Raw genomic sequence first — 13,743 nt, forward strand, 5'->3', positions numbered from 1 at the left:
TCGTGCTTGTCATGTGGAGGATTACCATTTTTCATTCAACAATTGAAGGTAAAAATATAATGTGATACTTGTTAATTGCTACTCATAAGTTAGTTTGACATTGAAAATTTGCAAGGAAATAGCAATGTGCCTCTAATTTATGGTTCTTTTTGTAGAAATTGTACATGTTTTCTTTATTGGGTGATTTCATAGAGTAGAAACTCCAATTTTGTGACCTAATGTTGAATCCAACTTAGTTTCAAGCCAAAGAAGAGATGGTTAAAGTTGCTGATGACACGTTTAGTGAGGCAGATTGACTAAGAGAAATGCATCCACTTAGCGAGGCATCTATCTCGCTTAGTAGATGGGAAATCCTAGAAGAGGATAAGTCAGAGATCTGTACGCCTAGCGCGCAGCCAGTCCGCCCAGCGAGGACGTTGTCTCTTCTCGCATTTAGCGAGCCCATGCTTGCTTAGCAGAATTTCACCTACTCTCGCTTAGTGAGACATGCTCGCTAAGCAAGCCTTCAAAAGCTGAAGAGTCCAAGAGCCTTTAAAACACTGAAGTTGGTAGACACAGGAGAGAGACGAGTTTTAAGCAGCAAAGGGAGCTTGTCGCTGTCAAAAATAGAGAGATTTAGGGTTGAGAAGCTGAAGAAGACATTCTCCACCATTTTCTTCCATTTTTCTCTTACCAAAAATAGTTTTCTTCTTGTTTTGTGAAGCTTTGCTTGTAATGGAAGGCTAAGCCTCTTTGTTGGGGAGTTACTACTGAACCTCTTGATGTAATACTCTTACTATCTGTTTAATGTTATTTCTCTGTGTTCATTGCTTCTATCTATGCTTATTTTACATGCTTATGGCTTGGTCACCCATTTGTATGTGTAGTTAGACTTTTTAGTATTGGAAAATGCTTTAAAACCTTAGAACTTGATAGAGCAAACTAGAAATCTATATGTCTAGGAATGGAGTGTAGTGATCTAGTCTATTTTACAATGTAGGCTTAGTGCAACTCTTTTAGAACAAGTTTGTTGAGGGATCAAGAACAAAGGCTAAAGAGAGTTGAGCTCATTCATGTGAGGAATCATGGTTTGAGTAATTTCTCGGTGCAAGAACACTAGAATAACGTTAAATAGAGAAAAACATGTTTTATACAACAAGAGAAATTCAGTAGGACATTCCCCAATGCTCTTAACTTGATAGTTGTCATTTTTTGTTATAGCTTTAAATATTCAGTTTTTGTTCAAATAGATTTTATAGTATAGAACTCAACATTATAGTGTTTACATACTGAATATGCATGGTCTAGGTGAATATGCATGGTCTAGGTGAAACAAATATTTCAATCTTTATAAGTGTTTACATACTGAATATGCATGGTCTAGGTGAAACAAATTCCCTGTGGATACGATACTCGATCTTACCGTTTTATATACTACTTGTGCGAATCAGTACACTTGCTGACCAACAAGAAAAGAACAATACCTGTATAAGGCAATTGATGATGCGCAAATGACCGAAAGAGAACCCGACAAAGGACCCGAGAATCAGGCAAACAGGACGCGATAGAGAACTCTTAAACGTCAATGTTAGAGGTCGCAACAATGACTTTGGCGCGATGAACTGGTGTCACTACGACAGAGGAAATACCATTAGCAATTAAGGTGAGGGAAACACAACCATGAAGATCAGGGGGTTAGGAGCCTAATCTTATTAGACAAAACCTACTATTAGAATCTCTAGTTTTTAGTACATCACAAAGCATGCTTCTTTTAAGTTTAGCACACAGTTGAAGATCCCGTGTGTGTGTAATTCATGGGTGAAGCATAATTTATTGTTTGGTATCATACACCAAATATTCCTTTCAATTAAAATTATATAATCACTTTATCAATTATGTGAGTCAACAACACAAAAAGAAAAGCCACAGGAACTTACAAGGTCCACACCAAGTTGTAGTCAAATAGAAGATGGCGTGCAACGAGTCATCTATTCAACAAAAATTAATCAGAAAACAAAAGTCAACTCTCTCCATTGATTTATTCACACATATATGAGAAAATCATAGAACAAAAGCACAATAAAGTACATTTAAAAACCTGTATCAGAGTCAAATGCTAGAAATCATAAAAAAAATACAAAGAACACAATATATAGTAAATTCTGTCAAGAGAAGGCAATTGTGAAAATTAAAAGCTAAATCAAAGAGAAACAAAAGTATACAAGGAATGAAAGGTTTTATCAATTGAATATTGAATGTACATTCATTATAAAAAGAGAGGAATGCTTGCATCTCTAAGAAAGTCTCTTAGGCCCGAAGCTTGATATAGAATAAAGCTATGTTTATGGCCACTCTTTGGTGTTCTGTTCATGGCTTTTTGAGGGGAATTGCTATCACTATTAAGTAGAAAAATTTGGCAAGACTTACTGCATTCTTAATTTGTTCTATCATTTTTGCATACAACTTTTTTCTATTTTGAGGAATTTCCCATCCTCCATTTATCTCTGAAAATAAATTACTTCCCTTTCCTATCAAATAACCGATCTTACCTAACTATTACATTAAACCCCCCACTTGATCAGGAAAAATAAAACACACTTATTTCCCCCTTAAAAGTGAACTCAATTTAATGAATCTTTTAGAAACAGACAAGGTAATAAATTAATAACGAATCACCATAAGAAAAATCAAATTCAGAATCATCAAAACAAGGAAAATCAACAGACAATGTCATAGACTCCACAATAATTCCCACTTAGTCCAAGCACCACTCATTAAACACTCACCACTAAATTCACTAAATCCCAAAAAAATAAGACCCTCAAACTCTCCCCAGTCCAAAATTAGAAACCCTACATGAACCCCTAATCACAAACACAAGCATGATCAAAGCCATTAAAATCCAAAAGTTCCACTCCACTCGCCTCATCGGACTCAAAATCCTTCCCTCCTATGATTCGAATCTTGCTAATCAAATCCCGCATGGTCTCTTGTAACACCACTCATAAACACTCAGATAACCAAAGTCGCAAACAAAACAGAGAGAAAAAAAACTTTTTTCTCCGGAGTCCAAAATTAGAAACCCTACATGAACCTTTAACCACAAAAACTCGCATGTTCAAAAGCATAAAATTCAAACTTTCCACTCCCTCGCCTCGTCATACTCAAAATCCTTCCCTCCCATGATCCAATTCTTGCTAATCAAACCCTGCATGGCGTGTCTCATAGCATCACTCATAAACACTCACATCACATGACCAAAGCCACAAATGAAACCCAAAAAAATAAAATAATAAAAAGAAAAAAAAAACCTCAAACTTTCTCCTGAGTCCAAAATTAGAAACCCTACAACATAAGGCTTTAAAAAACCTCAAACTTTCCTTAGAATTAACAAGGACAATGCCAAAAGAAGCTGCAAAATGATTCAACATTCGACTTTTAGTTATTACTACATATAAAAAATAAACGACACAGAATGTAAGAGAGAGAGACGGACCTATGGCGGAGGAGATGGAGCGGGAGTGTTGAAAGGAGGGGAGGAGGGAGAGCTAAGAGGAAGCAGTGGCGGTGGTGGTGAAGAGAGAGGATTTGGATGGGAGTGAGGGAAGAAGGCAATGTGGTATCTGTGAAGGGCACAAATGGGGGAGGAGAGGGAGAAGAATGCGAAAAAACCTAGTGACTTAAACAACTAAGGTTGTCGTGATATGTTTTGGGAAATTTTAGTTTCCCATGGATTCCCATTCTATCGATATAATTTGTCGAAAATGTCAACTTTCCGATGGAATAATTGACCGTGAGTAACATTAGTCCGTTTATCAGTAATTTTCAATGGAAACTTTTCCTTCACTAAATTACGTGGAAAATTCAAAATTTCCGACAGAATATTTTTCGTGGGAAAAATTCCGTCAGAAATAAACATTTTTCTTGTAGTGTTCAATCAGGTTTACTCCTAGTTATTAACCCTCTTCATATGCTACGCATCTAAGGGATTGTGTATCCTTTGGTCAATTTTACTCCTAGTTACTAATTCTACAAAAAAAAAATAACTTTAGTGACAAATCAATTTATATGTAAATTTTAAAAAAATTGTCACTAAAGTTTTACTCATGCTCATATTAGTGACAAATATTGCATATTTGTCATTAGTTTTACTCCTAGTTATTAAGCTTATTCATATGCTACACATTTAAGGCTCAGAGGTTGTATATTCTTTGGTGAGTTTTACTCCTAGTTACTAATTCTACAAAAAAAATAACTTTAGTGACAAATCAATTTATATGTATGTTTTAAAAAATTGTCACTAAAGTTTTACTAATGCTCATACTAGTGACGAATATTGCATATTCGTCACTAAATTAAGTCACTAATAAATTATTTTCTTGTAAGTCTCTTCATGCTATGCACCTAATGGTTATATAAAGCATACAAGACTTATGAGTAGGAATAGATAACACTTGATGCTCTAAGTAGACCACTTCTAACCCTACACTATGAAAATCTTATTTCAGACCATATCGTAATAATTTATAGTTTTTATTGTAAAGTAATTAAAGATGTTTTGCTTTAAAAAATTAAAACAAGATGATAGGATCAAATCTGAGCCATGTTCAAAGTTGCAAAGATAACTGTTTGGTAAAATTCACTTATAAGTTAGGTAAAGGCTTATAAACTATAAGCTAGGAGCTAAAAAGCTAGAAGTTAGTTGAAAACTTATAAGTTAGCTCATTTTAATTGAAAGTGTTTGGTAAGACTAATTATAAGTTAACTGATAAAAGTTAAATGATGTAAAATGACATATTTAATATTTATAATATTTAAATTTTGTTTCTAATAACTTATGTCTTAAAAAAGTAGGATAATAGCTTTAAAAATTTTGTATTATAAAACAACATGGTAGAATTAAAATTTTCATCTTTTTTGGAAAAGTAAAATTAAATTAAATAAAATTTATTAGAATTATATTGTTTATAATCATTTTAAACATTTAAATACTTTAATAATATTACTGTTTTTAAAAAAATAAAAAATGTTTTTTGTTTATAATTTTTTTTAAACATTCATTTTTTTTATTTGGACAAGAACTTAGATGTATACAGCTCTCACTTGCATGACTATCAAACATGATACACATAATATCTTTTAACTATGATTGGAAAAATTTAATCTCTTTTTGTTGGGGTTTCGCTCCTATACAATGGAGTACATATAATTTTGATTTTTTTTTATCAACTTTAGTTAATTTAGTAACCAAATATTTTAACTATATATCAAAATAAACAATGCAATAATTCATTAAAATAAATAGTTTGACATTAAAAAGTAAAATTTCAAGTTGCATAATAACAAAGAAAATAAATATGTTATCTAGTGTCTTTTTGCGTGTAAGAACATAAAGTTAGATAGGAAATTTTTCTAGACAACCAAAAAAGATAAGAAATTTTTTAAATACAATAAAAAGGTAAAATGGAATTCTAATTAAAATAATAAAGACAAAATTGAGAAGTAAAAAAACTAACTTATAAGTTGACACATTTTCCATAAGATACTTCAAATAGCTTATCAAAATAAACTACTTGAAGTAGCTTATTAAAAAAATAAACTCAAAGAATTTTACCAAACATAGCCCATGACCACGTCTAAAAGGACACGAATTTTTTTAAAAAAAGTTATATGATCATGTAATATTTTCTTCTATTATTATTTTATGTTAGTTTTATAACTAAATTCAAATTATTATTTTATTTTATTTTATTTTTCAAACTAAGATCTGATATTTGATTAAAAAGTATTAACATGTTTATTGTTAGTTTTTCTTTTTTGATGTATTACCCTCGTAAGTTCATACACGATGAACTTTCAATTCACACTGAAATATCAAGGGATAATAGAATTACCATATTTTTTAAGAAAAAAACCACAAAAAACTTAAATTATAAAGAAAATAAAACTAAATGTTGAGCTTTAAAACTAAATGGTATTTTATCAATGATAGGCAATAGCAACCGAACTAAAGCATTTTCTTTGGGAGGTAAAATATTAAATTAAATTATAAATATATAACTAATATTTAAAATATAAATAAATTAAAGTTATAAAAAAATGCAACGGATTACTTGCAAACTTACCTAAAATCTGATAGAAACCAATTAAGATGGAAATTAGTTTAATTAAAAAATATAAATGAATGATCTCTTTTTTCAACGAACTTTGAATAAATAATCTCTTCCCTTAATTTTGTGTAGAGACCACTCATGTGTATATCTCTTTCAGTAAACAATTATAATCATCCAGCAATAGGGATAAAAATAGAAGCCTATATGAGGTTTAGGCTAGGCCTAATTTTTTTCAAAAAATAAATCAAGTCAAATTTTTTATTAAAGTCTATTTAATTAAGAAGGATAGTCCTATACTATTAAAAAAAACCTTTTCAGCCTAACGAGGTGGTCTATTTAAAAGACATTAATATGATTGTTGTTGTTTTCAAGTTAAAGCTTATAATTAATTTTATTTAAAGACTTATGAATAAGAATATAATCAAATATCCACACTGAGAGTTATTTAAGACTCGTATAATTAAATAGTCATAACGACAAAATTATAATTTTATGAATTATGAACGAAAAATCTAACATATATAAACTAAAAAACTGAATAATTAAATAAAGCAAAATATAATAAAAAGCTGAATAAATTTACTTAATTAAATTTATATTATATTTTTTTAAAATGTCACTAAATTTAATTGTATCAATTAATTTTTTTACTAAATTATAAAATATTGTAATATAAAAAACCTCATATACAACTAATTGGCTTTACAATATCATCCATAATATATAGATATAGGATTCCATAATTTGATGTAAATAAAGCAAGTTTTTCTGTGAGGAGCGCATCCCTATCTTCTCCAAGTCCTTATGCGCACAACATTTTTATGTCTAACACGACCAATATACTTCCGTCTTGAATTCTTTCTCTGTTGGTTCCCCGTAAATTCAATACATTATGCAATTATAAACCAAATACAAAGGTCATCGTTCCGGCAAGAAAGTTTGTGGCGCCGAACAACTGAACACAATCCCGGCGGAAGAAGGATCCAAGAAAGTTGCCAACTAAAACCACCGAAAGGACTGCAAACTTAAGGGGATAACGGATGCCATGAAATGGATGATGACACGTTAATGCATGGTCGATTGTTATCTTAACCCTGTTTAACATAATGTTATTTATTATTTATTTCACCACTTTGATTATTTGGTCGTTGAAATTTCAATAGTATTCTATTTGTTTCACCCAGTTGGCCTCTTCTTTGAATGACTACAAAGTTATTTTTTTTCTTGGCATTACAATGTTATTATCTTTACTTAATGTTAATTGTGTCTGGTTTATTGTCTGATTTAGGTGTTGCTGCTGCTATCACTGTATGTGTGTGCTTTTCCATATTTGTCTAGCTTGGAAGAAGAATGTTGACCAAGATGATGAAAGGGGCAATACGAGATGGTGAAGGACCAATTAATGGTGTATGGAAAATTAAGATTTGTCTACTATCCCTGTTAGATGAAAAATCAGTGGCATTTATTTATTAGTGTTGATGGGAAATTTTTGCTCACATTCTAATACCAACAGCTACCGCCATTACATTATTAAGTTTTCATTAGTGTTTGAGTTCAAATCGTACAGTGTAACTATAGTCATGGATAGTGATTAAGAGTCCTCAATAGTTCTTGAATTATCTGAATTATGTTCTCTACAACATATATTGAGTTACTCATTATCAATCTAAGAACTAGAGTTACGAGATTGTCATAGTCTTGGGATTTCTCACACATCTTTACATAATAAGGTTATCTTCCTAATCTTATTGACAACGAAAATTGAAATTTATTGCACTGTGATATTTTGTGTTTGTCTACTTTCCTTTTCACTTTTGAAACACTAATAAGTCATGAATCAATTGATTCATTAGTTGCAATCGGAACTTAATTTTGTTGAAGATGGTGTATGCACGTCAATGGAATTTTCAGTCCCAGGAATTAGTTGGAGGCTCTAAATTCAATTTTTACATTAGCGTATCTGTGTGTTTCTATCCAAAATTGCTTCATAGAATTTCTGGGCTCGATACCTCAATTATAATTCACATTTCCATTCCTCTTATATCCCTTTTTTCATTTTTTCTTTCTTTTTATTTTTACCTCTTTTTTTAATATATATAAAATCTCTCATAGTTTCAGATGTTTGAGTGTTTTTTATAGCATAAGGTGGGCTACAGGAACTGCAAAATTATGCAAAAAAAATAAAATAGAATAAGTTATTTGTTTACTGTTTTATTCTTGATTTCTTTACATATACATGCATTCATAGATGGATTAGTGACTTTTATATTACTCACCATCATAAAGAATCATAATTTTCTACTAAATATTCGACTAACCATTGATCACATTATTACCACATTATATTCGACTAACCATTCATAAAGAATCATAAAATCTCCTTATTGAAAGGAATATATTAAAAAAGGATCAAAAAAATGGATTTGTGAGTATCTTGAAGAAAGGTGCACAATAAGGAGATTTTCACGTCCTTTTTTCTTTATATAATGATATTTTCACGTTCTTTGAACTATTTACCATTTTGCTTTCTGCTTGTGTCACAAACTTGTGTATTTTGTTTTATGTTTATTAATAAAATTTTATACTTTTGCCTATAAAACAATGGTCTTTAATTTATGCTTGTTACAAATTTATTTTTATTTATAAATTTTGTATTTATTAATCATTTTTTAAGATATACTGAGACGGTTTTCAAAATATTTGTCAGACGTTCTCTCTCTCCATCCAGACGCAGGTTTGCAGTTGCAGCACAAGCTAGCAGTGTTGAAAATCGGAATCGAAAGCAATGGAGAAAGGAATTCAAAACTGGAGCGAATCGGTGGAAGACCTTGTAGACGCCGGCGACGTGGAATCCGCAATCTCACTCCTCGAATCCGTCGCCGAAACCCTAAACCCTTCCGATTCGGCCTCTGCTCTCTCCGACTTGGCCAACCTTTACTCCTCCAGAGGCTTCTCTCTCAAAGCCGATCACCTTCTCTCTCGCGCTTCTCTCCTCAAACAGCTTCACCATTCCAATACCCCGTACCCCTCTCTCCCTCTCTCTTTCTTTCTTTCTAAGTTTTTTTTTTTTTTATGTTCGAGTCATGAATTCGTGATTTTCAATTCCTTTCAGTGCCGAACGAGTTCCGAAAGAGTCCAAGGAGGACGGAGTCGTTAAATCAACCACTGTTGCTTCGCGTCGTGCTGCTGAAGGAAGCGTTGAAAAGCGTGGGGAGTTTCCTGCTCAGACCTCCGCCGCCGGTGGTTCTTCCGATGAAGGTACCAAACACGAGGCGTTTTTGTTATTGTTGGAGATTCCACATTCATCTGGTTACTCTCACTCCACAAGCTAGCTATTGTGATTGAGATTTAAATTCTAAGATAATATTCTCCTTATAGTTAATGTTGGGCCTATTAGGTCGGTTAGAGATCTCATATTAATTAATTAGTGATAAGACTAAAATAATATATATGAGTGGTGGGACATAATATAAAATAGTTTTTGTTATTGAATTAGACTCAAGTCTAAGTTCTAAGAGTATCTCGGGAACAGAATTGGTGTGTATTTCCTCATGTTTCAAATATAAGAAGGAAAAAAAAACATCTAAGTTAGTTCAAAATATAATTAAAACTTATTTAATTACACCTTATTTAATAAAACTATTCTTCATTTAATGGATATTGTAATTCCATTGCTTTGATTGAAAGACGTCTTCTGAGTAATTGTATTCATTATATCAATGGCCTTAGTTATTGTACTCGTGCAATGTGAATGATATTGTGAATTTTTATTACAGATTGGGAAGCAATAGCCGATCTTGAACCTGATGAGTTACTGCCCACGGTTTCCTGGGATTGTTCATCTGGAATATCGAATCTTAAATTGGAGAATGCCAAAAGTGGAACCCCAAAAAGACGCGGAAGAGGAACATTCTCTTATGAGAAAAAGGAGCTTTATAGTGACCAGTTACTTGATAGGTCGGTCGTTGATGTTGAGCGGGAAGAGACTCCCCGTAGTTCAGAAGATAATACAGATGTACAAATATGTAAGTGATGCCTCATGGCATTTCGATTTTTCAGTTAAAAACTAGTTACGAGTATGTTTTGTGCACTCATTTATATTTGTGCCACAGGAGGTATTTTGCATATGTAACGGTTTGTAGATTGCTAGTTGGTTATGATTGCTTGTATGCCTCAACAGCTAATGATTTTCATTTTCCAGTGTTTATATGCACATCAAGATGTAATCTATTCTTTCTGCTAGGTTTTGTCTGTACAAGATATTGTATTGAAACACATGGGTTATAATTATTGTTTGTTCAATTCAGCAAAATATGGGACCGGTCATGTTCTTGTTCTGGCTGACTTTTCACCAAGTACTAGGACGACAGAGCTAGAGAAGCTTTTTGAGAACTTCCAAGATCGTGGATTTGTGATTCGTTGGGTCAATGATACAGTTGCTCTTGCAGTATTCCGAACACCTGCAGTTGGTAATTACGAAGTTACCTGACTTTTATTATTGTTTTTCTTATGAAATATTATCATAAGTTTTGCATACGTTGAAGTGTATTTGTGATGCATTATGATGGGGAACTCAGGTTGCATGCTGCTAAAGTTGTGATACATGTATCCTTATTAAAATTAAAATGTAAACTAGTACTTTAAATCTTTTATCTGGATCTTTCAATTCAGCTCTCTCTTAAACATCATCAACCTCTAATTTAAAGGTTGTTGTGTAAACATCTTTGTAACTGGTTTGGTACCTGGTATTTACATCTATCTGACTGGCATGGGAATCATTCAAAAGAAAGGCATTTTGAACTTTCTCCTGTCTTCACGTATTGGAAAACAGAGGATGGGTGTGGGGGCATATATCAGATGATATGTGTGCAAAGTATGGCATGGGTAGATGACTTTGTTTACAATTGTCTTTAATTAAAATGATGCTCCCTTGAACAACTTCTTTCTCGTTGATCAATTGATCTACGCCAACATATAGAAGCTACGCATGACATATTGTTATGACCTTTTCCCTGTCTTGTTGGGGGGAGCTGGTTGAATTTTCTTTAAGCTAATGATTTTCAACCTTATTTTTCATAAAGAAATACAAGTCCTTGTTTTTTACTATTAATTCCGCATCAATTTGGGTACTGGGTAGATTCTTTTCATGTCCATCCAGTCTTTAATTTGATCGTTAGATCATTCAATAATACCATTAATTTATAATGCAGCACTAGAGGCTCTAAACAGTGTTCGTTGTTCATTCACCACGAGGATACTTGATGAAGATGATACACTTCTTAGTTCGATTAAAGCAAGAGGTACTTAACTGTTTTTTCTTTTTGCTACAGAAGGGTAATATAAGGTTGCTTAATTTACAGTAAAATACTCTGTTGCGTTTACTCTTGAAATTGAAGTGCTGGGTACCTGAGGATAGTCATGTTAAAAAGCTATGCTCGATCTTTAAATTATCAGTCAGCTTTGTTCCATTAAGCTATTAGAAAATCATAATATTAGTGTGCTTCGTGTATATTGTGTGGTTTCTTCTTTATGGAAGTTTTATTTTTGGGTAATAAACAGGGCTAAAGCCCTAGGAAGAAACTACAAAGGATTTATGGAAGTATTTTGGATAGGGATTTTCATCAGATTAGATTGATATGATGAACCAAACAATTCAAATCAAACCAATTAAATTGATTCAGATTGGCTTAATTAATTAGTTATTTTCTCTTTGAATTCAAAGTAAACCAACCAATTTTAATTAGGTGGGTTCTCGGATTTATCATTTTTAAACCCGATAACTTGGATCGACTATTCTTTAACATTTTAGATTTTAGTGCTTATTAAAAGAGTTAAAGTGTAGTTGTATATTCATTTTAGTATTTAGGTGAGATATCAATATTTAGGGATATTATTGGGGGGGGGGGGGGGAATTGATGCTTTCTTAGTTTTTTCAAAAGGATAAATATTTGAGACAAATTAATATATAATACCCAAAGAACCATATAATATGAGTAGGAGGGAGTATTGCACAATCACTTCCAACGAATATATATATATATATATAATTGTTTATTTAATAGGTTGCTTCAATAGTAACGTAAAACATTACGGGACTTATTTGGATAAGCTTTTCTAAAAATATTTCTAGGAGAAAAAACTGACATGAGTTTTTTCATAAGCTAAAATAAACTCTCCATTAACTAATTTATAGACTTCCTCTCATCTTTTAGAAAATTTATATGAGAGAATTTTTACAAATTAGTTAATGATTAATAAATGGAGAACTTATTTAACTTACAGAGAATTTTATTTTTTTCTTCTCATTCTAAAGAAATTTATCCAGAGGCCTACATCATCTATGGATCAGATGCAAATTCCATGTTTATTGCACTTGTCAATCAATTAATGGTACATGGTTTTCCTGTTTTATTGTTCATTCAGACTTGGAACCACCACGGCTACGACCGAAAACTTCAGCCCAAGCAGCACAGAGGTTGATTGCTCATGGCATGGGGTTAAAATTGTCATCTACGGGCGTTGGGTCCCGAGAATATAGAAAGCAAGAAGATGCTAGGAGGGAACGTATCGTTACCAGGCAAAAATTGAGAGATGAGGCTTGGGGAGACCATTAATATCCTGTTATAGTACTAACTTGTAACCCCATTTTCCAAAGCCCCAGAAAAATAAATATATTGTATCTTTCATTATTTATAACTTATAACTTACTTAAGGGATTTATTATTCTCTCCTTTTTTCTAAGTTCATCTCCAACTTTCTAATAATTTTTTTTTATCAAAATACTCTTGACAGAAAAACTTTCTGTTGTGTATTTAAATGGAAATATATTTTCATTGTGTATCTAGATGAATACAAAACATAAATACTAATGTTCAGAGAAAAGTGAGTTTTTGAAGTTCTTCCATACAAATAGCTCAAGGCTCCATACTTGCTTAATTTAAAACATTTAACTTAAACTATTGAGATGATGTCTCATTGAGTATCTTAAGAACATAGGAATATACATCATTCATAGTCATAGTAAACCTAACTTAGCATAATTGTATTACATCTTTTATCTACATGTTAAATTTTGAGCTTATAACTTTCATGGGACGTTGCTCTTGTTCCTTTTGCACATGCATGCTTATCCAACATGGCAAAATACTAAGTAGGGAGTTGAAACCCAAGCACAATTGTGATTCCTGGTGTAAGTGCCGTAGTGCAATCTATGAGAATGGAGATCCCCTATGGGTCTCTTAATCAACTAATTCACAAAGCACAAAGGTAGAACAAATATCACAAGTTACAAGCATTAAAACCCCATGTCTAACCCCTCAATTATGCATTATAACACTAAGTCTCCCCGTATTGACCCTAGCCTAACAATTCATGTGAAAACACTATTGAACCATATATAAGTAGTTACATACAATTCACGGGGAAGGAAAACACGTTAGGGAACATACAAGAGCAAACTCAATTCTTAATTTTAACTTCATATCTTACTTTTCGAAGTAAGAATGAATTGCTTAATCCCAAGAGCAACATCCAAATCCAAATAGCCAAATATTATTTTCACAATATTTTTTCAAACTTTGAAATTCATCCCATTTAGCATTTAGATGTTTTTTGACTTGAACAGAAATATTCACAATATTCGTATAAACAA

The 13,743-nt window shown here is 32.1% G+C and overlaps 1 protein-coding gene across 1 annotated transcript; it reads left to right on the plus strand.

Moving 5' to 3' along the window:
* The first annotated feature begins 8,608 nt into the window (after window positions 1–8,608).
* On the plus strand, window positions 8,609–12,833 carry LOC100815577 (coiled-coil domain-containing protein R3HCC1L). The gene is made up of 6 exons (XM_003539802.5): window positions 8,609–9,113; window positions 9,205–9,350; window positions 9,869–10,117; window positions 10,400–10,561; window positions 11,303–11,392; window positions 12,516–12,833. Exons 1-6 carry the CDS (start codon window positions 8,878–8,880, stop codon window positions 12,704–12,706), a joined length of 1,074 nt encoding a protein of 357 aa, XP_003539850.1. The 5' UTR covers window positions 8,609–8,877; the 3' UTR covers window positions 12,707–12,833.
* The last annotated feature ends 910 nt before the right edge of the window (window positions 12,834–13,743 follow it).

Source organism: Glycine max, chromosome 12 (assembly GCF_000004515.6).
Source record: "Glycine max cultivar Williams 82 chromosome 12, Glycine_max_v4.0, whole genome shotgun sequence".
Classification (NCBI taxonomy): domain Eukaryota; kingdom Viridiplantae; phylum Streptophyta; class Magnoliopsida; order Fabales; family Fabaceae; genus Glycine; species Glycine max.

Coding starts and splice junctions, on each gene's coding strand:
- LOC100815577 (XM_003539802.5), top strand. CDS start 8,878: ATGGAGAAAGGAATTCAAAACTGGAGCGAATCGGTGGAAGACCTTGTA. Junction 9,114..9,204: donor CTTCACCATTCCAATACCCC/GTACCCCTCTCT, acceptor AATTCCTTTCAG/TGCCGAACGAGTTCCGAAAG. Junction 10,562..11,302: donor ATTCCGAACACCTGCAGTTG/GTAATTACGAAG, acceptor TTTATAATGCAG/CACTAGAGGCTCTAAACAGT.